The 27,389-nt window shown below is 38.3% G+C and overlaps 1 protein-coding gene across 2 annotated transcripts in view; it reads left to right on the forward strand.

Moving 5' to 3' along the window:
• Positions 1 to 27,389, forward strand: part of MTTP (microsomal triglyceride transfer protein) — a 55,732-nt gene that overhangs the window by 20,439 nt on the left and 7,904 nt on the right. The window contains exons 5-16 of one of the 2 annotated variants that reach the window (XM_058547558.1): positions 1,698 to 1,805; positions 3,027 to 3,143; positions 3,441 to 3,580; positions 5,324 to 5,474; positions 7,597 to 7,754; positions 11,100 to 11,268; positions 12,141 to 12,248; positions 17,712 to 17,924; positions 19,436 to 19,647; positions 21,726 to 21,823; positions 21,918 to 22,039; positions 23,469 to 23,696. In XM_058547558.1, the coding sequence (XP_058403541.1) occupies positions 1,698 to 1,805; positions 3,027 to 3,143; positions 3,441 to 3,580; positions 5,324 to 5,474; positions 7,597 to 7,754; positions 11,100 to 11,268; positions 12,141 to 12,248; positions 17,712 to 17,924; positions 19,436 to 19,647; positions 21,726 to 21,823; positions 21,918 to 22,039; positions 23,469 to 23,696 (1,824 nt within the window). The remainder of the gene's footprint in view (positions 1 to 1,697; positions 1,806 to 3,026; positions 3,144 to 3,440; positions 3,581 to 5,323; positions 5,475 to 7,596; positions 7,755 to 11,099; positions 11,269 to 12,140; positions 12,249 to 17,711; positions 17,925 to 19,435; positions 19,648 to 21,725; positions 21,824 to 21,917; positions 22,040 to 23,468; positions 23,697 to 27,389) is intronic. The other variant, XM_058547559.1, reaches the window with a different exon arrangement.

The raw sequence follows: 27,389 nt of genomic DNA on the forward strand, positions 1-27,389 counted from the left end.
TAGTTCAGGCACATTTTGTAGCCTGGAAGGAAAGTGAGGATACTGATGACAGTACAAGTATTTTTCTCACTTAATGATCCTCTTGCTTTCTGAAGTATTTAAGACTCAGGCCAGAAAAGTCATAGGCCATAGGCATGTGTGTTTTGCCACTGAGCGAGCACTTCTGACTGCGTCTGGGCTCAAGGGGTCCAGTTATGAACCTCTAATAGTCATGATATCTGGAGATACCATACTTCCAAGTATTTGAAAAGGAAATTACACTGTAATTTTTAAAAGGAAAGAAGACCCACTTTACAAAATAGAACATCAAAAACTCAGCCTTGGCTCTGAGAGATTGCCATTGATTTGTTTGAGAATATGATAGCATGGATTTTCAGACGCTGAGGTCACTATTCTAGTTCCTTTTTAACCTGGACAAACACAATTCCAACATTTATAGGTTTGTCTAGTGTAACGACTAAAATTGATTGCTGAATAAAGCACCTATAAATCTGTCACTAGGCAGAGTACATGTAGAAAGTAAAAATAGAGATTTTGGCACTTGTTTGGATAATTCAAACAAAATATTCTCTTCTTCTAAGGTAGGAGAGAGTTTTCCTGTAGGCTGAATTGTTCAGACTGATGTTAATTCGTTGCGTAATTACTGAGCTGTCTGCTTTCCTTGAGAAGCCGTGGCTGGTTTTAAAGAGCAATGGGAAGGCATTCTGGGTATTTCTGTTAGAAAAGCTCAGCTATAATTATCATATGCCTTGGGAATTTTTATAGGGAAGCTATATCCATCCTCTATTTGTAATTGTGTGAAGTCTTTGGGGTTAATACTGGGTGAAAAATGGCAGACTGCTTTCCAGAAAATTCTCATCATATTTTTATCCTTGTTTCTTAAACATGAGCTAAATTATCAACATAGTGTGAGACATTGTTATGACCCTTGTGCCTGTACATATCAAGAATGAAACAAAGCTAAGGTAAGCCATTTATTATGTCAGCCAAATTGGTCACCCTCCTCATTTCAACTTCCTTTCCCTTCCTTCTCAGGGGAAACTCAAAGCAGTGCCTGGGGCAGGCCAGGCAGTGGTAGCATTCTCAGCCTCAACTCTTCCAACCGCTAGATCTCCTTTACCCATGGCCAACATGAATGATCTGGAGGGCCGGAGAAAGTCAGCTCTGTGGAATTTTGTCGATGGGCTTCATGGTGATGTCTGGCCCTTGTCACAGCCCGTAGAGGCTGTGCTGTCTCAGGAGTCTCAAGGGTGGTGATTGCCATTCTCTTCCAAGAACCTATTTCTCTGCTGTTATTTTAAACCTTGGTTAGTTTTTGTTTCAAGCAGGGTGACAGGTAAAGAACATGCTGACATGTTCAAAGAGAATGCTCCTGATTTCTCTTCCTTAGGCGATCTTGCTTGTTTTCACAGAAATCCCAGCCTATATCAGTGTTCTCTTCCCTTCCCTATGCTGTGCCCATCATGTTCAGAGCCTTCATTATTATTCTCCTGAAATTTCATATTCTGATGGTTTAGCTTCTTAGAAATGTAGATAGCTTCTTTTCACAGAAAAAGAAATCCCAGCTTTGGAGTAACAAACCTCTTTCTCCCATTATTGATCGGGGTGAGAATCTGACCCTTCCTGCCAGTTATTTAACCAAATCTGATAAATGATGCATTTTTGCCTCATTTATGTTTATCCTTTTTCTCCCTTAGGTCAAAGAGTTCTACTCATATCAAAATGAGCCGGTGGCCATAGAAAATATCAAGAGAGGCCTGGCTAGCCTATTTCAGACGCAGTTAAGCTCTGGAACCACCAGTGAGGTACTTACTAATATCGAAGATATAGAATCTTATTTGTCAATAGAGTTACCAAAATTGTCTATATGGATTTCTATTGGTAGAAATTCAGTAAAAAAGTTACTACTGTGGTAATGCTCAGAAAAGGTGAGTTGGATAGTCAAGTCTCATTTACATGTGAAACAAATTGCCATTTACCCCAACATTTTGTTACTCAAATACGTGGTAAAGGAAATTAGAGTAAGTTATACTTAAGGAGACCTATTGAATGACTAAATGTTGGAGATGCAGAAAACCTTGGGGAGCATTCCAGTGACATCACTGTGCATCGCTATCCCACAAGGAGCTTGATAAAAATATAGATTCTCTGGATTCACTGCAGAGATTCTTATTCAATAGATTAGGAAGGACCTGAGCATCTGTATCTTAACAGTTTTCTCATATAATTTGGATGCATTGTCAGTTTAGGGAACCACTGGTCTATACCAACCCCTTTCATTTTATAGACAAAGAAATTGAAGTTAAACTAGAGAAGTTAAGTGGCTCCCCCAGTATCACACCTGGAGTCAAAGGTAAAGCCGAGTCCAAGTTTCCTGCTCTGAATTCAGCCACCCATGAGTGGGTGAGAAAATCTGATGGTAGGACTGGACCAAGGGAATTGTTGGTTAGTTTGCTAGAATAGAGGCTGAGTGTGGTGCTGGCAGAGGCCCGAGGGAAGGCTCAGAGAAGCTAAACAGAGTCTGTATTGGGATAGATTTGCCTACACTAAAGTTGTTGTCGTTCATAATGAGTTGAATTAATCCCACAGGATTTTAAGAATTTCTAATCATATTCAGCTAGTCAAAATACACGCACACACATGCACACACACACACACACACACATTCACATACACAGCCTAGATGCAGCATTAAAAGTCAACTCCCCTTGCCATATAATTACCCATTTACCAGAGATTTTGGTTATGACCGGCAATTTGTCTAATTCTTATTAGACATTAAAGAGAAGTAGGAAATCCTTTATTATTCCTGGGGCAATAAGAAGGCACTAGAAAGTCTCGACAAAAGAGGATGGAAAAGAGTCCACATGCTGCAGGAAACGCTGAGTTCCTCCTGTCTTGCTATCTTGTGAGCCTGGACAAAAGGCAGTTCCCAATGGTTTATTAGGGACCCCAATTTCCAAGCCACTTCCCACTAAGATTCAAATAAAAGAATCCCAACATTATATTTTCACTTTTCTTTTTAGGTAGATATTTCCGGGGATTGCAAAGTGACCTACCAGGCTCATCAAGACAAAGTGACCAAAACTAAGGCCTTGGATTCATGCAAAATAGAGAGGTCTGGATTTACAACCCCAAATCAGGTATGATAGATATCACTTTCTTTGAGGCATTCAAATAATCACATTTTTTAGAGATTAAAATAATAGAAAAATAAGGTAACAATATAATTTGGGAATATTTACAATTTTCAGTTCAGAGTATAGTTTCACACATATCAAATGAATCACTTATTTTATTATATTATAAGTGTGGGTGATGGAGGGAGGGTGTGAAAGGGAAGCTCTTTTAAAGATTAAAAGAGAGTTGTCTATTTGACTTGATTCAAAGATAAAAAGTGGATTACTTGTGACTTCTACAAATATTTATTTATTATTTAGGTCTTGGGTGTCACTTCGAAAGCCACATCTGTCACTACCTATAAGATAGAAGACAGCTTTGTTGTAGCTGTGCTCGCAGAAGAGACACATGCTTTTGGGCTGAACAGTCTACAAACTATTGCAGGCAAAATAGTATCAAAGTAGGATAATTTTTATTTTCTTTTCTGTTATTTGATATATTATTATACTTGGTTTTTAATAGGTGGATACATATGTGTGTGTGTATATATAGTGCACCCTTATTTTGACTATGAGCTCCTCAAAAACAGTCGTTATATCTTGCTCATCTTTATTTTTCACATCATCTACAATAATATATGGCATGTAATAAAACTTCTATTTTTCAACAGAATTTCATGAAAAATCACTTGTTTATTGAAAAGAATTTGAATTTTAAAAGATAAGCTATTTGATTCATTCTAGTTAATTTTCTGATTTCTCTGTCAAATGTTTTTAATATTCAGGTTAAAAAGTGGTGGCATTTGCGTGTTTTCCCCTTGAGAGTTTTTTTGTTATTATTGTTAAGAAACACGTAAAAAGTTCCATAGAAAAGCAATGTGACAGAATTTTTGAGGTGATTTATAACACTTAAATATTCAAGCCTGTTTCTTCAATTTGAGGAAATTCCTCTGGTAGGAATAGATCTCACAGGATTAAAAACGGGAATTCTAAATCTAAGAATATGTGTTATTTTCAGATTTTAATTCAGAAAAGAATATTTTCTAGCATTAAATGTAATATACCTTATGCCATTGCTTCTCAAATGTTTCTTCTGAAGTGGCCCTAATCTCAGAGGTGAATGGGTGCAAAATCTTAGGAGAAGTGCCTCAAACTATAATGCTTTGAAATTTTATTGAAGTCTCAGCTGGAGTATAATTTTGCATTCTACTTTATGCTATATCTATATTATTTTCATATAAACTAAATATTTCCAACTGCTTATCAAGTCTATCAGGTTTCCATTGGTATATAACAGACCACCCCAAATTTAGTGGTGTAAAAAGCAACAATCATTTTATCTTTCTCTCTCATAATTCTGGGGCTTGCCTTCGCCCAGCTAGGCATGCCTTGCTTGGCATCTGTTATACAGTAGCAGACAGTCACTGGCCATAGCTGGAATCATTCAATGGTTGCTCTCTCACCTATCTGGTGCCTGGGCTGGGAAGACTTAAACTACTGAGGGTCCTCATGCATCTCTCTTTATCTCCATGTGCTTCTCAACACAGCAGCTTCAGCTAGACAGACCTCTTAGGTGGCAGCTCAAGTCTCCAAAGGTACCTGTGCTACTGGCATGCCAGATGAGAGCTGAGTTCCCATTTATGACTTAGTCTCAGAAGTCACATAGTGTCACTTCCACCATCCTCTATTAGTCGGGGCAGTCACAGAGTCCTGCCCAGTTTCAAGAAGATGGATGTAGATGCTACCTCTTGATGAGAGAGAGACAAAGTTCTGAAAGAGCATATCAGACAAAAATATTATTGAGGCCATTTTTGGAAAATAATATTTCCTAGTTATCTGGGTTAATAAGTGACATGTGGTTGTATTGAAGATAGCATTTTCAGAAAGCTGGGCTAAATTCGAAAGAGGTGACATCACATATCTTGTTCAGCATCCAGGCAAATTTTTTTTCCCTGTATTCTCTCGTCATAATATTTTGAAAATTCAGACTTAAATTTTCAAATCTTTGAATAAAATTATTGCTCCAGAAAGATTTCATAATTATCTTGAGATTTCTGTAATCGCTGGAGATACTACAGTTTGAAAGACATGGTCTTTCACAATTTGAATGTATTAGTATCCTATTTGCCAAAAGAATGGCAGTTAGTAGCTTGTTCACTTAAAAGAATGCTGGTAATGTAATATTTCTCTTGCTTGGTATGCAGGCAGAAATTAGAGCTGAGGACGACTGAAGAAGGCCCAAGACTAATGCCTGGAAAGCAAGTTGCAGCCGTAATTAAAGCAGTTGATTCCAAGTATGTGGCCCTTCCCATTGTGGGACAGGTCTTCCAGAGCGAGTGCAAAGGATGCCTTTCTGTAAGTGCAAAGAACTGCTTTGTGTGGCCAAATGTGGAAATAATCATGGCTTAAAATTCTATTTTCCTTTTGTCTCCACTGGAAGCTTCAGTTAATTCTATGAAGAAAGTTGATAAAGAACCACCAGACATAACTGAGTTAGAATGGCACCTGCAATGGTGAATAATACAACAAGAGTTAAAAATAACTACCATCCATTCATCTCAGATCAAAAATGTTATGATTTAAGGGCAACTTCTTAAGAGTAGCACCTAGAAAGCAGGAGGAATAAGGGCCTAATGAAGTTAGGGGGAACCATGTGGTGTCAAGACCATACACAGGGATCCAAATCCTGAAAGTTCTGCCATTTTAGTAGAGATGTGTTCACAGGTGAAATATTTTACTGAGCTCAGTGTTCTGAGTAATGCTGTGAGAACTAAAAAAAGGATACCAAGCTCTCTGCCTAAATTAGGAAACACATCTTTACCACACCCCAAACTGCCCTCCAGTGACAGCCAGAAACGAGATAGCACATCCCCAAGGCAAAGTGTAGATCATCTTATTATATTTTTAATCCAGCAAAGAGAAAGTTCATTTATTGCATCAATAATGATATATGGCCACAGAAATGACGTTATGGTCCAGCATGTCCCAATTCTTAACCTCTTGTCAGGGGAGCAAACCTTTGGCTTCATGCTCTGTTCATAGCTACCAGAAGATGCTCGTCCCTTGGTTATTATTGGTGTTCAGAGAAGTAGAATCATCAAGAACTAATACCATAATTTGCTTAAAGTACAAGGTGCTAATTCCTTGTTAGTTTCTCAATTTTATCAAAATTGAATTAAGGGGAATATAAAATAAAATAGAAAATCATCATTCTCAAATTTTTTTCTTTTATTTGTTTTTTCTTCCATGTATCATTTAACGTTGCAGTATAATTTTTTAATGTCAATGAGATGGAAATTATTTAGGAAAGTGACTAATGAAAGAGATAATCTTTTTATGCTGTGAACTATTAATTTCTCCCCCCATAGTTATTAAGCATTATGAGCCATCTAAGATCTTTGATAATTATTTCATCATTATTGTAGGAAGGGTTTATGTCTCCAAGGAATTTGCTTTTCCACCTTCAGTATAACGTCACCATTGCAACCCTTTAAAGAAAAAAACATCTAAATTCACACTGATATTCTCTCTGCCCTCAGAAATGACCCATTAAATCTTTAGCTAAGTACAGCTGGAATTTTGCTTTGGAATATCCTCTTAAGATTAGATAACCAAAAGGGATTTGAAAAAGAGCAAAATATGTGTCTATTGCTTATTAGAAGGAATTAATAATTTAAAAACTAGTAGCATGATGATTACCCCAGAGTTAGGGAGTTGGAGTTCACTAATGGGATTTAACGCCTTTTTTACAACTAGGCGAAAAGTGGTCAACTATGAAAAATAAGTGCTTTAGCTTATTTCAAAGCCAAAAGATGTTATTAATTGGAACTGTTTACTATTTTTAAAACCACAGTGGAATAACAATAGTGTGTATGAGAATTACCTTTGTGTAGATACTACTCTAACGTATAAGTAATGAATAGTTCAGACCTCAGCGATAGTTAAACATTGATTTCATTCAAACAATAAAATGAAGAGATAGAATAGGGAGCTCAAATTAGTACAAAGACTGATTTTCAGTGAGGTCTCAGTAAATAAGAAACCTGACACAATTCTTTAGCAATTCTGATTTTTTTACCCCTCCAATATCGTTTTTCCCCCTCCAATGCCATTAATTAATATTCTGTACAATTTCACTGTGGTAGTCAAAGCCTGGCCTCAGATATAACTCCCTGGGTGTAACCATGGAATGATCTATATGCCCAAAGCCCAAACTCCTTTGAGCTAAATACTAATAGACAAAAATGATCCTTCTGCAAAGGAATTGCCCCCAGGGTCAACAGGCCTCTGTATTTGCCTCTGAGAGTCACACAAGGGTGATATGAGCAGGGGGCAATCAGGTATAATGAGGTAAGATGCAAAAAGCTTCCTTTGCTTGTCAGGTAGGAGGAAAAATTTATTTCTGGGGAGAACATCCCTTGTAAATGTGGATATTTAGAATTCTGAGTGCGGTACAAGCCTCAGCCATGTTTTGCAGCTCTCAGAGCACTGGCAGGTCACCAGAAACCACCTGCAGCCCAACAGCCTCTCCAAAGCTGAGGCTGTCAGGAGCTTCCTGGCCTTCATTCAGCACCTCAGGACTGCAAAGAAAGAAGAGATTCTCCAGATCCTAAAGGCTGAAAACAAGGAAGTACTGTAAGTACCCTGAACATTGTGTGGAGTTGTCTGTAGGAAAGCATTTCTGGGTCATTGGTTTTTTGGGGTTTTTTTTTGGTGAGGAAGACTCGCTAACCTCTGTCGCCAATCTTCCCCTTTTTTTTGTTTGAGGAAGATTGGCCCTGAGCTAACATCTGTGCCAGTCTTCCTCTATTTTGTATGTGGGACGCCACCACAGCATGGCTTGACGAGTGGTGTAGGTCCACGCCCGGGATCCGAACCTGCAAACCCAGGCCATCAAAGTGGAGCGCGTGGAACTTGAACCACTCAGCCACAGGGCTGGCCCCAAGAGTATGACTTTTTCCATTGAAAAATGTGATTTCATTAAAGATTCAATGATCACCCCCATTGAAGCTGTGTTTTATATAGAAAACTGAGAACTGAGGTAAACAGCCAAAAGAATCTAGAAAAAAACCTGTGCATTATTTGAATATGTGGTGAAAGTGTGATTCATTGTACATGCCTAATAGAGTTGACTTAATTCTCAAATTTACTTTACCTGTAAATACAAATGTTTTTCGTCTGTAATATAGAATTTGTAAGTGCAAGTTCAGCTGTATGATATCAATTATCCAAATGATATAGAACATGGCTCAATTCATTTGACAAAGTCGAAACTAGCCATTAACGTAATCAAAAGTGGTAATTGGCCAAGTCACACGCATGCACACACACGCAGCAGCAGTAGTCACTGAGTTCAAAGGACTTCATTCTCTAAGAAGAAGAGAATTTAGCTTTCTCTCTGAGAAATCTGTTGATTCTTGATTGTCTTTGTTATTTACTTGCCTTGAGGACGTTAAAAAAATTGATAGGAATTCCATATGACTAACCACAGTTGGTTGCTCTCTTCAAAAATAAATATTTAAGCCAGAAGTTGAAAGATATACAAACTCATAAATTCTCAGACCCTGTTATAATCATAGAACTGTAAAGTATATTTGTAGGGTGATTTGTCTTTATATCAAAGACGAAAATACTGACAAGAAAGTGCAAAAATTAGCTATTAATTTAGAATAGAAATTACACTAAACCTTAACCTTGTTTGTATGCTAGAAATCTTAAGGCAGCAATAATTTGGATGACTTTATGTGTTTGATAAATCAGATTATTTTCAAAATATTGTATCATATCATCTTTAACACACTTGTGGCGGGCCAACCGCCTGGGTTAGCGGTTAAGTGCGCAAGCTCCGCTGCTGGCGGCCTGGGTTCGGATCCCCGACGCACCGCTTCTCCGGCCATGCTGAGGCCGCGTCCCACATACAGCAACTAGAAGGATGTGCAACTGTGACATACAACTATCTACTGGGGCTTTGGGGGAAAAATAAATAAATAAAATTTAAAAAAAACACACACACACGTGGCGTAGTGTAGTAGAAAGGATACTAAGATGAACTAAAATCAGAAGACCTACTATTAAATTCTGATCTCCAACAGCATATAACCTTTAAAGCAAGTCATTTACATTAAGCCTCTCTGAGCCTCACTTTCAAGATCTGTAAAATACGGAAAATAATTCCTTCTATTTATTGTAAGATAGTGAAAGGCAGGGTTGTGGAACGTAACATTTCCCAAAGTGTCTATTGTGCGTATCCTGTAATTTGCAGAATATTAACCAGCATGCCAAAAGAAAAGGATTCTGTGAGGAGCAACTGGGTTTGAAAAACACTGGGTAAAACCAAGTCAAATAGTTCTCTTTGCTACAGAAATTTTCAGCATGTTTAATCAGATAGTATTATGTATGTTTCCTTAAACATCGTCTAACCTTACATGACCTTGAGAACCCCTCTTCTTAAAGCATTTTGTAGGGCTAGAGTTGCACAGGAAACACTTTGGGAAACAGTGATGTCATTAAAAGATCATGGATTCCAGAGTCAGAAAAACCTGAGTTCCAGTCTAGCTGTACACTTGCCAGCTATGGGCCTTTCAACAAATGACTCACTATCTCTGAATCTGTTTCCTCATGGGTAAGGAGGCATATTAGTATTAAACTGGCAGAGATGTTCAGTGGATTAAATGAGGTGATTGTAGTAATAACAGCATATATTTATTGAGCAATTACAATGTGCCAAGCACTATTCTAAGTGTTTTACAAAGATTATGTAATTTAATCCTCCCAACAATCCTAAGGTAACTACTGTTTTTAGCCCCATCTTATAGATAAAGAATTTAAAGCAAAAGAGAAGTTGCCCACTTAAACTTTCTAGTGCAGTGCTGGCATAATAGTCACTTAATAAGTATTATCTCTCAATCTTTGCTTTATTCACCAGGTTTTTGTTAGGATCAAAATGATATAGTGCAAGTATATCATTTTTTTTTTTTAAGTATAAAGCACTAACCACGTGCATGGTGTGCTTATCTGGATGTGGAATATAATATTTACATACATAATATGTTCATTAGTATGACAAGTAGTTTCAGAAATTTCATGATACCAGACTCAACCAATCAAAGATTCTTGATGACCAGAATATGTAATTAGAACTTTCTGATAGGACTTCTGCTCTGCCCACACATAATCATTGTGGTTGAACTATACCATGGTGCTTTTTATTTTTTAAAAAATATGCAAAACTTCTCCTTTAGTACAAATTAAAGTTAAAAGAATTTTCCATCTTTCCATTAAATAATCCTACCTCAGTAAATAAGGCATTTGGGAAATGTGTATATTTGCAAAGCTAATTAGAGAATGAGAATCCGTGTTGGGGACCATGGCTTTTATGTATTACTCATGTAGAAAAGAAGTAGAACCTAATTTGTAACTTTATTGATATAATTTGTGTGTGTGTGTGTGTGTGTGAGGAAGATCAGCCCTGAGCTAACATCCATGCCAATCCTCCTCTTTTTGCCGAGGAAGACCGGCCCTGGGCTAATAGCATCCGTACCCATCTTCCTCTACTTTATATGGGACACTGCCACAGCATGGCTTGACAAGCGGTGCATCAGTGCACGCTGGGGATCCGAACCTGCAAACCCTCTGGCTGCCGAAGTGGAGCGTGCGCACTTAATCACTACACCACCGGGCTGGCCCCATATTTATATAATTTTTATTTACAAGTCTCCAAATTATATTTGGCTGAGGCTAATATAGTAAAGTTAGTTTGTATATTCTGAATTAACATTTAGTTAGGGAGAAAAGAGTTAAGGGAGAGGTTTAAAATAAAATGGGTTTTTTTTCAAGGTCATTCACTTTTTTTTTTTCAAATAAAAACATTTCACTTCTTTAGGAAACTCAAACCAATGGAGAGTCTGTGAATGGTAGAGATTTTAAATAATTTCTTAAGCACCGTAAACATTGATATCCATCACTGTGCCTTTTTCCTAGTCCTCAGCTGGTGGATGCTGTCACCTCTGCTCAGACTCCAGACTCATTAGATGCCATTTTGGACTTTTTGGATTTCAAAAGTGACAGTAGTGTTATCCTCCAGGAGAGATTTCTCTATGCCTGTGGATTTGCCTCCCACCCCAATGAAGAACTCCTGCGAGTCCTCATTGTAAGTCAAATGGACGCTGGGGAAATAAAGGCTCCCAGCTGCTAAAAGGCTCATAAGAATCTAACCAGTAAGTAAAAGTTACTGGATCAGAATGAAGGATGAAACTAGAGCCTTCTGTTTATTTACATTCAAATTCTATTGGGCTCTTTTTTTATACATTAATCATTAACTGTATAGTAAATTATTTCAGATAATGTCCTCTTCACAATTCCTCTAAACAACATACCTATACTTTATGGAAATTTAAAGATTGTGTTCACCTGTCATATAATGTGACAGGACAAAATTTCAGATGGGAGAAGTCTTGGTTATGCTTCAAAAATTGATTTTAAAGGATTTGTTTTGATTTCAAAAGTCTTCATTGTATTTAATGCACAGTACATTGAAGAGATACAGTTCTTTAGATATTAAAAAATTTATATTAGAAACAAAAGCTAGACTTCTCTTGGGTCCAAAATTTAAAAACAAAAAGTATACTTACCCACTTGTGATCTAGTGGAAGAGTTCATAATCTTTTTGGAAAATGGGCCCATTTGAGAATCTGATAAAAGCAATGAAGCCCCTTTTCACACATATATAGAGTTTTACAGACCATTTTCTTGGTTCACTCACCCAATGAACCCAATCCATAAACCTCTGGGGAGTTCATAGACCCATGTTAAGAATATCTGGAAAGGGAAGATTCTGTTAACTCTTCAATTGAAAGTTAGACAGTGAATGTCTAAGTGTTCTCAAAGCAAAATTCTTAGTTTGCAATCTAGAAATATAAAAACATTTCCTCAGGCATTGGTTACTTTGTCTCTTAACTAAAAATGTCCTTTGGAAATATTTAAATGTTTTGGTAACCCATTTTATCCCTGTTTGGCTAACAGAGTAAGTTCAAAGGTTCCTTTGGGAGCGATGACATCAGAGAAACTGTTATGATCATCATTGGGGCCCTCGTCAGGAAGCTGTGTCAGAACGAAGACTGCAAACTCAAAGTGAGTGCAAATCTGATCTCAAGTCTTATATGTATAGTTCCAGACCATTCTATGTCCTACTCACTGTGTTGCCCACCACTGGCACCCCTAATCCCCCTTACCCTACTCTATTTTCAATATTTGCTTAGCAATTATTGCCATCTAACATACTTTATAATTCAGTTATTATGTTTATTGTTTATTTCTCTCTCCCACTGAAATGTAAGCTCTATGCAGAAATAGATCTTTGTTCAACACCAATTGCTTAAAGTGGTGCCTGGTACATAGAAAATGTTCAATGAATACAAGCAAATAGTCCATTAATCCCCCATCAATATATATTGAGTGTCCACTATGTATCAGCTTTGAATGCTGTGTATGGTATAGTTCTTGTTTTTAGAAAAATATCTACTCTAGGGCTACCTCCTAGAGCAGAACTTTATCTATAGTAAGTGTGGTTTGCAGTTTTGAGTTTTGATGGTGGGAATTTAGTTACTTCTAATTACTTAGAATTTTACATTTTATTTTTAATTTCATTTGCTCAAACCTTCTCCACTTGCCTGAAGGGACTATCATTTTTAACATCTTTCTCATTAAAATAAAAGAAAACCCTCCATGAGCATAACTAAATATGGAAAATCCAAATGGATTAATATCCAACACAGCCTATCTTTCTATAATGCAAATAGATTAATGATACTGAACAGGGCCGGCCCCGTGGCTTAGTGGTTAAGTGCACGCGCTCCGCTACTGGCGGCCCGAGTTCGGATCCTGGGCGCGCACCGACGCACCACTTGTCCGGCCACGCTGAGGCCGAGTCCCACATACAGCAACTAGAAGGATGTGCAACTACGACATACAACTATCTACTGGGGCTTTGGGGAAAAAAAGGAGGAGGATTGGCAATACTTGTTAGCTCAGAGCCGGTCTTCCTCAGCAAAAAGAGGAGGATTAGCATGAATGTTAGCTCAGGGCTGATTTTCCTCACAAAAAAAAAAAAAAAAAGATGCTGAACATACAAAAACATAGTCTTTTTTTCTGTCCACATTTATTATACAGCCAGCTTCCAGTCAGCATTTTTATTCTATCTCCAAAATCATCACTATATTATTTTGCTTACTGAGTGCTTGCTATTAAAAACAAGAGAGAGGGCCGGCCCCGTGGCTTAGTGGTTAAGTGAGTGCGCTCCACTGCTGGCGACCCAGGTTCGGATCCCGGGCTCGCACCGACGCGCTGCTTCTCTGGCCATGCTGGGGCCGCGTCCCATATGCAGCGGCTGGAGGGATGTGCAGCTATGGCACGCAGCTGTCTACTGGGGCTTTGGGGGGAAAAAATAAATAAATAAAATCTTAAAAAAAAAAAAAAAAAAAAAAAAAACAAGAGAGAGAGTGTTTTTGAAACCAAATAATTCCAAAAGAGGCAACTTATAACTAGAATGAAAACTAAGTATGAAAAAGATCACTAAAAACAATGGCATTGAAAATATTTGATATCAGCTTATTAAGTTCTGGCAGAAATCAAATTTGCATAATTTTTATGACATCAAAGAGCTATGACTTCTTAAATTTTTTAATTTCTGCAATTATTTGAGTAGCTGGTTTACTTTAGCAATCATATATCAAACATCTTGGCTAAAAAGAAGACTCAAATATAAAAACATCCATTCAGCAGTATTTAATGAACGTTTACTCTGTGCTAGGCGTGATGCTAATCCTGTAATATAAAAATGCACAAAATATTCTACCATCCTCAGAGAACTCCTAGTCTATCAACCACCAACATATAAATAATAATATTGAAATATAAACAGAATGCTCTGAGAATACAGAGATGTAGCAAACTATTCTGTTTGGGGGGAAGGTTTCACCAAAATGGTAATATTTGAGTTTAGTCTAGAAGAGACAGGTGAAGAGACAGTAGTACAGAATGAAGGACATTCTAGGAGAAATACAGTGTATGGAAAAGCCCAAAGTTAAAATGGGCCTGGTATGCTTGGGAATAGTGAGAAATTCTGTGAGGCTGGAGCGCAAAATATCTATGTTTGTAGGAGAGATAGGTGAGAGTGGAGATGCAGAAAAGGGGAAGAGAGAAGAGAGGTCGGCTGGGTCTTTATTAATAACAGGCTAAGGAGTCTGGCCTTCATTCAACAGAGACAAGGGAGAACAATGCAGTTTTTAGGCAAGAGAATGACAAGCTCAGATTTTCTATTTGGAAGGAAGCACGACGGTATATGGACTGGGTGTTGGCTGGATTAGAGCCAGTGGGATCTGGTCGGAAACGTTTGCAACAACCTGGGCACGAATTAGTAAAGGTCTGGATTAATGTAGGGGCAGTAGGGTGAAAGAAGGAGACAGATTCAAGAGCCATTTATGAGATAGAGTTAATAGTATTTAGTTACTGAAGGAGTGTGGGGAATGGGAAAGAAGTAAGAATCTAGGTGACTATTAAGCTTCCAGGTTAGGATACTAGATGTATGGTGATGTCAACCACTTAAGCAAAGTTTGTAGAACCTGGTTTGGGAGTGGGAGGAGGGTAGAACTATTAATTTGTTTTGGCCATGTTAAGTTTGAAATCCTTTGGGCCACCAAGTTGAGTTGTCCAACAGGCAGATGGCCACACCCGTCTGCAGCCCAGAAGAGGAGTCAGGGCCAGGAATAGACAATGGATGAAACCTTGGGAGAGAATAGAATATAGCGTGAGAAGGAAACTGAACCAAGGATTAAATTTAAAGTCCTGCTGATAATGGAACAGCCTAGTTCTCATCACATCTTTAAAGTTACCTTGTAGGTAGCTGTAAACTATCCACTATCACTATCATTCAATTTTTTAAATGTTTTTGAGCAATTTTTTAAAAAATGTATCTTTGAAAATGATTAAACTTGGCCACCAGAGGGATTGTAGTAAATTCACATTTTCTTTTGAACTTTCTGCTATAGAATACTTATCTACCTTTTGCCCAAGTGAAAGACACATGAATAGAAAGAAAAAGATGTATTCTAAGTACGAATTTAACGTGTCTACTGAGCGCACAATACTTACACTACCTAAAAGGTACCTGCCATCCTATTGAGTGCTATAGCTTTTCAGCAGTTACTGGCATGAAAGCTACTGCCCTATGACTGTCTGAATGACAGCTAGACAAATTCACAGAGTACTAAGCCCCCTATTTCTTTGTTCTATTTGTTTTTTGCTTACATTTTGACCTCCCTGCATCCTAATTTCTTTTTTCCTTGAATTTGTGTTTGAAAAAATTCAAACCTACAAAAAAGTTGTAAAAATAGTACAATTCCATGAACATTTTTATATACACTTCATCTATATTTGCCAATTGTTTACATATTGCTATATTTCCATGATCTCATTCCATTTATTTCATTTTGGTTGAACCATTTGAGAGTGAATTGCAGACATCTATCTGACATTTTACCCCTGAATACATTTATTTCTTATTACTTGAGTGCTGTTGCGTGTAGGCCCTAACGATGGACAAAATACATATTTTTGTGTTTATTATATGGTGAGTTCATACTGCTACCTTTAATTCCAATCCAATACGACAAGGTTCTTTCTCCCCTTCCCCCATTCCATAATTATATCTTCCTTCTCCCACAGTGAGAACACTAGTTTTCAAGAACATCAATATATTGATTCATTTGGTCAATCTTAGAACACACACAAAAATAGTTTTGGAATTGCTAAGTCAATATCACTTCAAAAAACAAACTGACTAAATAAAGTTCAAGACTTCATCACAGTTCTCTTTGTCCTTAGAATATATCTCACTAAAGGTGTACAGAGTTCTATATTCAAAAGTCTCTCGTATTCTTTTTCTTCTCTTCTGTTTAGTTATGGTATCAGTTTGATATACACTTCAGTTCATTTGTTTCTGTTTGAATTCTATTTTAACAATCTTCAATCCTTGTTGATTTAATTTTATTTCTTGAGTATGTGAAAAATTAACATGGTTTGAAAGGCAAAACTTTATTCTGAAAATATTCTCAAAGAGGTCTCCTTCCCTTTTCTACCCCTTCACCTCATTCTCACCTACCTCCTTTCTGAAAACAGTGTCATTAGTTTTTGATTTCCCCTTCCTGTGTTTCTTTTTGCGACAGTAAGCAGATGTGAGCACACATTCTTACTTCTTTTTCTTGCACAAGATATAGCATTTTATATACACTCTCTCGTATCTTATTTTTTACATTTAAAATACACCCTGGAAATCTCCCATCCTGGTTTGCAGAGATTTTTCTCATTCCTTTTTACAACGGTCTAGAAGTCGATGCACCACAGTTCATTCACATCTCCTATATATGGTCATTAAGTGGTTTCCACAATTTTGCTATTACAAACGATGCTGAAATGAATAATCGTAGGCATATTTTTTTCTTATTGTTGGAGATGTAACTTCAGGGTTAGGGTTGCTGGATCAAAATTCAGATTTGTTAGCTTTTGCCAAATTATCTTCCACAGAAATTATACCATTTTATGCTTCCACCAGCAACGTATGAAAATGCCTATTTCCCCACAGCCTCTATAACAAAGTATGTTATCAAACTTTTGAGTTGTTTTATCAATTTGATAGTTGAGAAATGGCATTTCTCTGATTACACATGAAGTTAGCATCTTTCCTTCTATTTGGGAGCCTTTTATATCTCCCCTCATTCCTCAACTCTCTCTCTCTCGCCCCCCCGTGTGTATGTGTTTGTATGTGTGTGTATCTGCAGCCTAATTTCAGAGTTTGACAAATTCTATAGATGAATTAGATCTTAGGAATCTTTATTTTAAAGATGAAACTGAAGATCCTAAAACATATGTAGTGACAAAGACCAGAACCCAGATGTCCCTATTTCTAATTTGCTTTTCCATTAAACTATTAACTTGTATTCAATTCCTTTTCTTCTAGGCCAGGAAACAAGGCCTTTGCTGATTAAAGAACATATTTGAAAAGTACCTAGCAAAATACCTGCCACATTCAAGAAATATTTCTTGAACTGTGTGGTAGTATTAAGCAAATTTGGCTTCAAGTGGAAATAAGCACCTTTTAAACATTTAGAACAAGACCTGGTGGAGTTCTAAGCACTTGCACCAAATCGTTACTTAAGAGAAAGCGTGTGGCACCGCTTAGGCGCCATCTGACTGTTGCTTTAGAAGTTCAATGAATGGGCAGTTTTATGAATAATCAATCACAAGGGAATTTTAAAAATGATTTTATACATTCAGAATGTGCTCAAAAGGTAAATATGTCCATTATTTATTATACTCTTTGCTTAAGAATGTGTTGATGTATGTACTTTTTAAAAACACACAACACCCTTACCAAGCTTTAGTTGTTTGTTTTCATTCTGTGCCTAAGTCAGGCAACCAATGCAAAGCTTTTTAAAACTTTATGTTGTTTTTTTGGACCTGAGAGTGAAGCCAGTCTTGCCCAAGCCTTGTGTAATGAATGGCTAGGCATATGTCTGAGGTAGTATGTGACTTTTTTAGGCAGTGGTAGAAGCAAAGAAGTTAATTCTGAGAGGACTTGAAAAAGCAGAGAAAAAAGAGGACACCATGATGTACCTGCTGGCTCTGAAGAATGCCCTGCTTGCGGAAGGCATCCCACTGCTTCTGAAGTACGCAGAGGCAGGGGAAGGACCCATCAGCCACCTTGCTACCACTGCTCTCCAGAGATTCGATGTCGCTTTCATAACTGATGAGGTAAATTCCCCAAGAATATTTGCAACATTCACAAAAGGAAAAAAGCATGCCTAAACATGAGTCAAATGCTGTCACCCTATTTTTTTCCATACTAACAATCTCTCTTTCCTGTTTAGGAATAACTCTTAAATCGGATTTCAGGCTATTCTGAAGCAGCCTCACATTTTGAATAGATAATATTCTATATCCTGAAGCATAAATACTGAAGCACATTCTCTTATTTTAAGAAACAAATTCTTTTCAAAAATATCTTTACTTCCGTAAATTTTAAGGTGCTGTTAAACTTTTTGACACTGAAATATCCTGGCTTAAGTATTACCATGTTGGTTCCTATAGCTACATTTTCAGGAAGCCATCTAAATTAAATTTTTGTTAGGGCAGAGCATGTTTATAAACCTCAAGATAAACGGTCTACTGAGCATGATCTTTCCAGTTTGCAGCTAAGCACCTCCCTGCCAGTTTTGTGTCAGAGTTGGTATGCTGCCAAGCATGATGGGCTTTTGAGACAGACAGACCTACATATATTTTCTGGCTCTGTCCCTTCCTAGTTGTATGTGCTTAGTTAAGTTATTTAGCGCCTATATGCGTGAGAACAAGGCCAACAACATGTTGGGGAGATAGGAAAAGGCAGAGGGAAGAAGAACTGAAAGAAATATTTACAAATGCCTAGTACAGAACCCCACACACCACATATTGTTAGGCAATGCTAGTAACCAACTAAATTATTCATTGCCACAAAATGCAGTTATTTTGGCAGATTTTCTTTGGTGTTAATGTTTTGTTAAAGAAAAAGAAAAGCCCCCTAATGTAACCTATGAACTTTGAGTGATAGTGATGTGTCAATATAGGTTCATCGAATGTAACAAATGTACCACTGTGGTGCAGGATGTTGAGGAGGTTGTGTGTGTGTGTTGGAGGAGGGGAGATGGGAAGTAGGGGATATATAGGAACTCTCTGCAGTTTCAGCTCAATTTTGCTGTGAACCTAAAATTGCTCTAAAAAATGAAGTCTATTAATCAGAAAAAAGAAAGGAGAAGGGAAAATTCTGAAGTACTTCATTGCAAGGAAATATCGATTCGTATAGCCATCTCTCCCCAGAGCCCCATTGCACATAGCAGTAGTATCTTTAAAAATCTATATTAGTTCAGTAACATCTAACTAATATGCTACAATAATAAACGAGCCTCAAAATCTCAGCTTATCAAAAGTTTATTTCTCATTTATGCTCTGCCTAATGTAAGTAAGTGAAAATGTGGCCCTAAGTTCGCTGCAGTAGTAGAAGAAAGAAAGGGAGAAGGCACACCAGCTCTTCACTGCCTCATCCCAGAAGTTACCCACAGCAATTCTGTTCACTGTCCATTAGTCAGAACTGTGGCCCCAACCTAAGTGCAAAGAAACCTGGGAAATGTAGGAACAGATGTACATCTTTAAGAGCACTAACTATTCCTGCCACAGTATCAATTTTAAAAATCTAGATGTGCACTAACTAAACTTGAACATCTTATGAACAGGTGAAGAAGACTTTAAACAGGATATACCACCAGAATCGTAAAGTTCATGAGAAGACTGTGCGCACTACTGCAGCTGCTATCATTTTAAATAACAATCCATCGTACATGGAAGTGAAGAACATCCTGCTCTCTATTGGGGAGCTGCCCAACGAAATGAATAAATACATGCTGTCCATTGTTCAAGACATTCTACGTTTTGAAATGCCTGCAAGGTATGGTACAGTGCACCTGTCTCTTCTTGTTCAAGCTTATTTGTGTATTGGTGTGGTACACATGTGGCTAATAAGAATGGTGTGATCATTATGCTGGGTTATGTTGCATAAAACCAAAGAGTTCGCCAAATTTCCCATATGAGAGCTATTTAGTGGGCCAAATAAAAGAACTTCATTTTGGCACTATGCTTTGGAACTCTGGGTATGATTTTCACTCTGGGGTTCCTGTTCAGTCTGGTAAATACATATTGCCAAATGTTTGCAATGGTTTAAAATTCAACTACATTTTTAATAGGACTATTTTTATAAATAACACAACAAAATGATGTAAGTTCTCGCCAAATGGTCTTTCATCTCAACTTTCCAAATGTTAAGGATCTTTGAAGCCTCATTTATTACAGATCAAATTAATTTACCATTTAAGTTTAAAACCTTAGACATGGCGCATGTTTTAGGACCAAGGTGTGAAGCAGGGATCAACAGCCTGCATTGCACTTTTACTGGATTCATCTTCCTTCCAGTTCCCGTCTCCTCCTGAATTCACTGACGTCCCTCTTCAAAGCTGCTCCCCCAAAGCTCTCTACACCTCCTCACTACTACATCAGAGGGCTGGAGAAGGAATTTCCGTTTCCCCTGAGTCACATGCAGAGCACTAGCCCCAGGAAGAGTCAAATTTGAGCATTCCCAGATGAAAAGGAAAACAGACATGGGGGAGGGTGGAAAATAGATAAAGAGAAAGGAAAGTTTTTAAAAAGGCAGTAAAGATTGAAGGAAAGAGAAATAAGGAGAAGACTGAAGGAACAAGAAACAGGGGGAGTGAGTGGAAAGGAGAAAACAGCAGGACAATAAGGAAGATGGACAGAACAGATGAGTGAGGGAGAAAGAAGCAATTTCTCAGGGACTCCTGGGGGACCGAGTAGACTTCTGTGTCTTCGTTTACTTTTAAGGGACTCTGTGGAGGGGATCCTGGGTGTGTTTGCTGCCTTTGTCTGGTGAACCCAGTGATTTAGGGACAGTGAAGAGGAGGGTGCAGGGTAGAAAACAGCCTGGGAAAGGTGAGGAAGCCATCGCGAACACTGCAGGTCAGGTTCTCAGAACCGAAGATGCTAGAGTTGGAGGGACACGAAAGGCCAGCTCACTTGGTGTCTCTCTCCAGCGTGGGCGTCTAGTCTCCTGGCAAGTGGCGTCCAGACTTTGCTTGTGCCTCTCCAGTGGCAGGAGGTTCACCTGCTCTGAGGAGCTTGTATCATTGTTCAGAGACTCGCACTGTTGCCGTCGCTTCTTTGTATAAAAGAAATCTCCCTGTTGGCCCTGGTTTTATCCCTGGAGTAAAGCAGAGCAGGGCTAATCATTCATCCACTTGCAGGCCCTTTGAATAATTGGGGACAGCTATCTTGACCTTCCTCATGTTTTCTTCTCCAGGTTAAAATCTTATAAACGAGTGTTATTGTGGGGAAAACATATAAGGTTACCATTCCCTCCTTGCAATTATTTTCTACCTCAGATCTAGATCCAGATGTCTGTAGTTGATTATATTAATGTTTTTTGCTGTGTTGTCATATTTTATTATTACTGATATAATTAGTGTTAAGTAGTCAGGAATGGAAAGATTGCAACACTATTTAGATAGGTAGAAAGGATAGAAGAACATGGGGTAAGGCTTAAGACTTACTTTAGAGAAGACAATGGTTACTGAGATGTCTCTTTAATTGAAAACTACATAAGTAGAAGAAATTCTTGGAAATTTGCTGTTATATGTCACTACAACATTGAACAACAGAACCATGGTGATTCAAAGAACACGTATTGTCTACTCCTGAGGTGTGTCCGTCGGTCACTTCAAGCCATCTCATAGCTAGGCGTCCTCGCCTTCTGTCATTTTGATACCACACTGAATTTCAAATATCTGAGGAATGAAGGGGAAAGCCCTAATCCCAACGCTGGCACTTCAGCCAGCACCTCTCCAGTCTTGGAGTGGCACGAGGAAAATTTCCACTGAGGTTTGGATGTTTTCCAAATCTGACTTGGAAAACAGCCATTACAATGAATGTGCAGCTTTTTCCTTTCCTGTGTTGCAGCAAAATGGTCCGTCGAGTTCTGAAGGAAATGGTTGCTCATAATTATGACCGTTTCTCCAAGAGTGGATCGTCTTCTGCCTATACTGGCTACATGGCACGTATGTAACCCAAAGAAGGGTTCTCCCTCCATGCCCTTCCCCAACTTGCTATTGCTGGAACTCTTATTAAATGACAGGGCTTTTTTGTCATTAGGTAGTCCCCACTCGGCAGCTACTTACAGCCTTGACATTCTTTACTCTGGTTCTGGCATTCTAAGGAGAAGTAACCTGAATATCTTTCAGTGCCTTGGGAAGGCTCATCTTCACAGTAGCCAGGTAACTCATTTTCCGTTAATTTTGCTTAATAAAGTATGTAAGAAGTGAGGCTGAGGTAAAATAAAATATATACTGATGGTAACACTATAGAATGCGTAAGTTAATTGTGGCTTCTGCTGTAAGTCACTCACGATTCCGTCATCTGCAAGAGGCTGTATGGTTTATAATCCCAGAGAGAGTTTCAGACATGAACTTGAAACCTAAGTAAGTTGACTCACTGGACTTGCCAAACATCCATTTGTCATTTCAAAGGTATACATATTCACAAAATTGAAATCACGCCAGTATTTCTCACATATTCTTTTTAAAATATTTTGTTTTTATTCACAGACGTATTTCTTAGAATCATATATTTAATTCTAGAATTAAGAATTCTAGATATTCTAGATAAAGAAACACCTTTATCTAGGTGTTTCTGTGAAGAGACTGATTCCCCATAATAAAAACTTTCATAATAGCATATGGCTTTCTAAAGAGCCAGTCTATATTTTTCAATACTGCTAGGAGAGAAAAGAATCAAGTGTCAGCTTTTGACAGCTAGTTGACTTCCATCTGTTTGGTTTTGTGACAATCTATAAAGGCTTCCTAACTATGAAATATATTTTCCTTTTAGTTTTTATGCATATCAAATTATGACCTTCTAAATAAGCTCATTTAAGATTTAAAAATTATCCAGTGCTATATAAACTTGAGTTTGTATCAATATTATATTACCACACCCTTTGATAGGACTCTAGTCAGAATACTATGCCCTTCTGTCCTGAGGAATTGCCATCTGTTTTCTGACATGCGCTCTGAAATGCCAAACACCCGATGGTTAAGGGGCTGGGTATGGAGGACAAAGAAGATGCAGGATTCCTATGTATGGCGGAGATCAGGATGTGAGCCCATCATCTTTTCCTTTGGCTAGAGAGAAAAGCTTGACACAGAAAGTTGTGAGTCATGACTTAGAGAGTTCCACACCCTCTCATAGCAGAAGCCTGAGGTCGACTGCCCCAACACCTCTCCATCCCCTGTTAGGGGCTCTACAGGATAGCCCAGCTGTTATGTTCAACAGTCCTGGAGAAACTAAGAGTCTCTAGGATGACGCATAAAATGGAGAGCTCATGGCCTTTGTAGTCAGACAGAGAGGGTTGAATCCTGCCTCTGCCATTTGAGCATTTTTTTTGCTTCATCTACAAAATGGATAAAATCATATGTACCTCAGAGGGTGGCTGTGAGGATCAAATGAAGAAAACTAACTTTCCTTATATTCAGGCATAGAGTTGTTGTTTTGTTTTTGTTTATTTATTTACTTTTTGCCTAGCTGCTGCCGATATTTGAATTTTTGACCCCTAGAAAAATTCTAGCTGTAGCTCAGAAGCTTCACCATCACTTACTTAATAGGTGGGAAGCTCATATCATGACTGTTATATCCATTTTCCCCTAGGTAGTCATTGAAGCCCAAGGACTGGAGGCCCTAATTGCAGCCACTCCCGATGAGGGGGAGGAGAACCTTGACTCCTACGCTGGCATGTCAGCCATCCTCTTTGATGTTCAGCTCAGACCTGTCACTTTTTTCAATGGATACGGTGATTTGATGTCCAAAATGCTGTCAGCATCTAGTGACCCTATCAGTGTGGTGAAAGGACTTATTCTGCTAATAGATCATTCCCAGGTAATTCATTCATTCTGCAAGTATTTATTGAATCCTTAAAATGTACCCGGCACGTTTTCAGTGTGCTCTATGCTTAGAGGATACAGGACAAATTTCCACTCATCCTGGAGCTCACATTCTAAGCATTCAGCCCTTTTTCTATTGGTGCCCTTTCTACTTTTCTCCTTTGCTGTAGGTAAGCAGGGGTTTTATTTGTTTTTTGGGGTTTTTTTTTTGGCCTTTATTAACTGATTTAGAAATTTCACTGTTGAGGCAAAGAGAAAATACTCAATGTCAATTCAATAAAACTGAAAGGAAAAAAAGAGAAAATGCTTATGCTAACAGAAACAAGAACTTATGGAGAAAATAACCTAGGATACAACAGAGCAGAGATGGCATTACGTCTTCACTTGGCTTTTCTGGGCACGAGTGCGTAGATGATATTGATTGTGAAGGCTGGCGCTGAGCTGCGTGGCTTCCCAAGTGACTGATGACATTTATCATGACAACAGTGATGAAGATCCATAGAGTGTGTCATTTTGACCCTGCCAAATTAGTAGAGGCACAACCACTGACACCAACCACGTGTTTCATGGAGATTCTTTGCCCCAAATTCTCATGTTCACAGAATCTTACAGAGGTTCATTCATTATCAGAGAATAGGAGTACTTTCATTCACTTGAACTGCATTCTTCAGAATGGTTTTCAATTTTTCTCACCCCAACTGTTACATTACTGTATTAAAGGATGGCAATACTATCTTCTGTGCAGTAAGAGTTGGTTGACCAAGATACTATGGAGTGGGAGTGGTCTGCCTCATTGGATTTTCTGAGAAATAGAAGAGGATTAATCTGAATAACCTTTGAGTTTGAATGTTTGATGCTTAAAATTTTTTTCTTTAATGGCTTGACTTATTTCCTGCCTTACTAAGCATAGCAATGTAAAAAATGGAATATTTGCTAAATAAGGATCTTATGGGAAATCCTTAAAGTGATCACTATGAACTCTAATTCATCCTTAGGATATTGAAGATATATGAGGAGATTGGATTAAAATTTACAGACAGTAGGATTTGCTTGGGAAATTTGCTTTTGTGGTTTAATAAATTCACAGGTAATAGCCTAGGTTTGAATTTTGCCTTCACTAGTTACTTTCTGTATTCTCTTGGGCAGTTGGTTAATAGCTTTAAACTAGGATTTCATACTAATACAGTAGTTCTCCCCTTATTCGCGGTTTGCTTTCCGCGGATTCAGTTACCCACGGTCAAACCCAGTCTGGAAAATAAAACTAGGTCACAATGCCTACGTCATTCACCTCACTTCATCTCATCACATAGGCATTGTGTCATCTCATCCCATCACGTGAAGAAGGGTGAGTTCAGTACAATAAGATATTTTGATAGAGACCACATTCACATGTGGTAACTTTTATTGCAGTATGTTGTTATAATTGTTCTATTTTGTTATTAGTTATTGTTGTTAATCTCTTACTGTGCCTAATTTATAAATTAACCTTTATCATAGGTATGTATGTATAGGAAAAAACATAGTATATACAGGGTTTGGTACTGTCCATGGTTTCAGGTATCCACGGGTCTTGGAAAATATCCCCCACAGATAAGAGGGTACTACTGCAAAGTGAGGCATTTGGAACAGATGATCAAAAGTTTATACTATCTCCATTCTTTGCCAGATAATTTGAGGATTCTGATTTGTTGGGTTCTGATTATGAAATGGTAGATTTTAAGACCTGAGAGAGACCTTAAATATCAGATTTTACTAAAACTCCTCCCAAACATTGTTAGTTGGAACTAAATGTCAATTCCCCTTCTTTATTATTCTTCACAACAGTTCAGGATGCTGTATATAACAAAAAAGCCAATTTAGGGTGGCTTAAGCAAATAGTTCGATTTTTACCATGTAACAAATATTTGGAAGTAGGCAGTCCAGGATTACTATGGAAACCCTAAGATATTATCAGGATCCAAACTCTTCTTCCCTTAGATTAGCCATGTTTACTAGTGGCTTGTCCCTCATGCTTGTCCCCTCGTGATTATCAGCTGACGGCTGTACTACCAGCACTACCTCCTCATTCCAGGAGGAAGGAAGGAAAGGGTAAGGGGCAGCGGAGTCTGAGTCTTTTTCAAGAACTGTCTTGGAAGCTCCATCTGTTCCTATAAGAGATAAGCGTCTACAAAAGGAAGCCCTTTTGTTATTGACCAAAACTGTGTCATATGATGTCTCCAGCTGCAAGGCAGGCTGGTAAATATGGTTTTTCCATGGGTGCATTGTCACTCTACACAAAACTGTATTTCTGTTAATATGAATGAAAAGAAGAAGGACAACCAGTAGTGCCTCTCATGTCCCTTAATCCTCAAGGGCACACATGAGAAGCGGTTCTCAGATTCTATCAGAATTTTACACCGCACATTTCCATTGCAATGTTGTCCCTGGGGAGATGCATTCTTAATGAAAGACACAGGAATAATAACAGTTCAACACCATCTGTATGTGCTCAGCTACCCGTCAACAATGCCTGATGGTCTGAATCAGGTGTAAAACTTGATGCAAATTCAGGGGAGGAAGACTATCCTCCACCCACTCTGGGTCCTTTCTCTCTGGGCTACAAATTAAATTGACATGAGACCGAATAGCAGGAGAAAATCAAAGAAAACTTTGTAATGTGTATACATGGGAGAAACCAGGGAAACTTAGTTTCTGGGCAAATATTCAGGTAGACGAAGGAGGATGTTGGGGGTGGAAGAGTCAGCTATGGGAGATTACCAGAAAGCACAATAATCAAGAGTATGCAGATTTAAGTCCTCACCTTCTTTCCACACTGATAAGAGTTTCTAGAGATAAGGTCATCCCTCCTTCTTCCTGGTACAGAGAGGGAGATACCTTTACAGATGGACATTTCCCTAAAACAGAACTTTGATAAGAATGGGCTTAGCAAGGACCCTCCCAATCTATTGCTTTTGGCAGTTTGGGGGGAGGTCAAATGTTCTTCAGAGAAACTAATCAAGGTAGAGAGACATATTTTGAGGTGGCCAATTCTGATCTCCCACATAAACATAGGTAGTAATCTAGATCAGGGTCAGCAAACTTTTCATGTAAAGGGCAGAAAGTAAACATTTTAGACTTTATGGGACACATGATCTCTGTTGCAACTATTCAACTCTGCCGTTGTAGAGTGAAAACAGCCATCAAGTAATACATTAACAAATGAGTATGGCAGTGTTCCAATAAAATTTTATTTACAAAAGCAGCAAGGGGCCAGATTTGCCTGCAGGCCATAGTTTGCCAACTCCTGATCTAGGTTATCTTGTAAGATTTTTCTGTTCATTAAGTGAGGGCACGTAAGGCATAGTCTAAGAAAAAGATCGTCCCCTCACTATTAAACATAACCCAGTGTCTGAGTATTTCAGGGTGGAGTATTTGGCAGATCGGGGGTTACTATACAAATAAGCTGTTTAAGGCTCCCTGGCTCCACAGAGCACTCCAGTAATGCCATCCCAGCTTCAGAGGCACATACCACTCTAGGTCAAGTGCTGACATTGAAGGAAAGTTTGGCAATGGGTAGCCTGTCACAGCCACTAGGGCAGATGGAATTACTCTGTGCTCACTCTCTCTCTTTTTTCGGCTAATTGGATTACTCTTCAGAGAAGGATGTCTGATAAAGTCAGCTTAATAAGGGTATCTTCTTTAGCCGGGA

The sequence above is a fragment of the Diceros bicornis genome, chromosome 8, assembly GCF_020826845.1.
Source record: "Diceros bicornis minor isolate mBicDic1 chromosome 8, mDicBic1.mat.cur, whole genome shotgun sequence".
Classification (NCBI taxonomy): domain Eukaryota; kingdom Metazoa; phylum Chordata; class Mammalia; order Perissodactyla; family Rhinocerotidae; genus Diceros; species Diceros bicornis.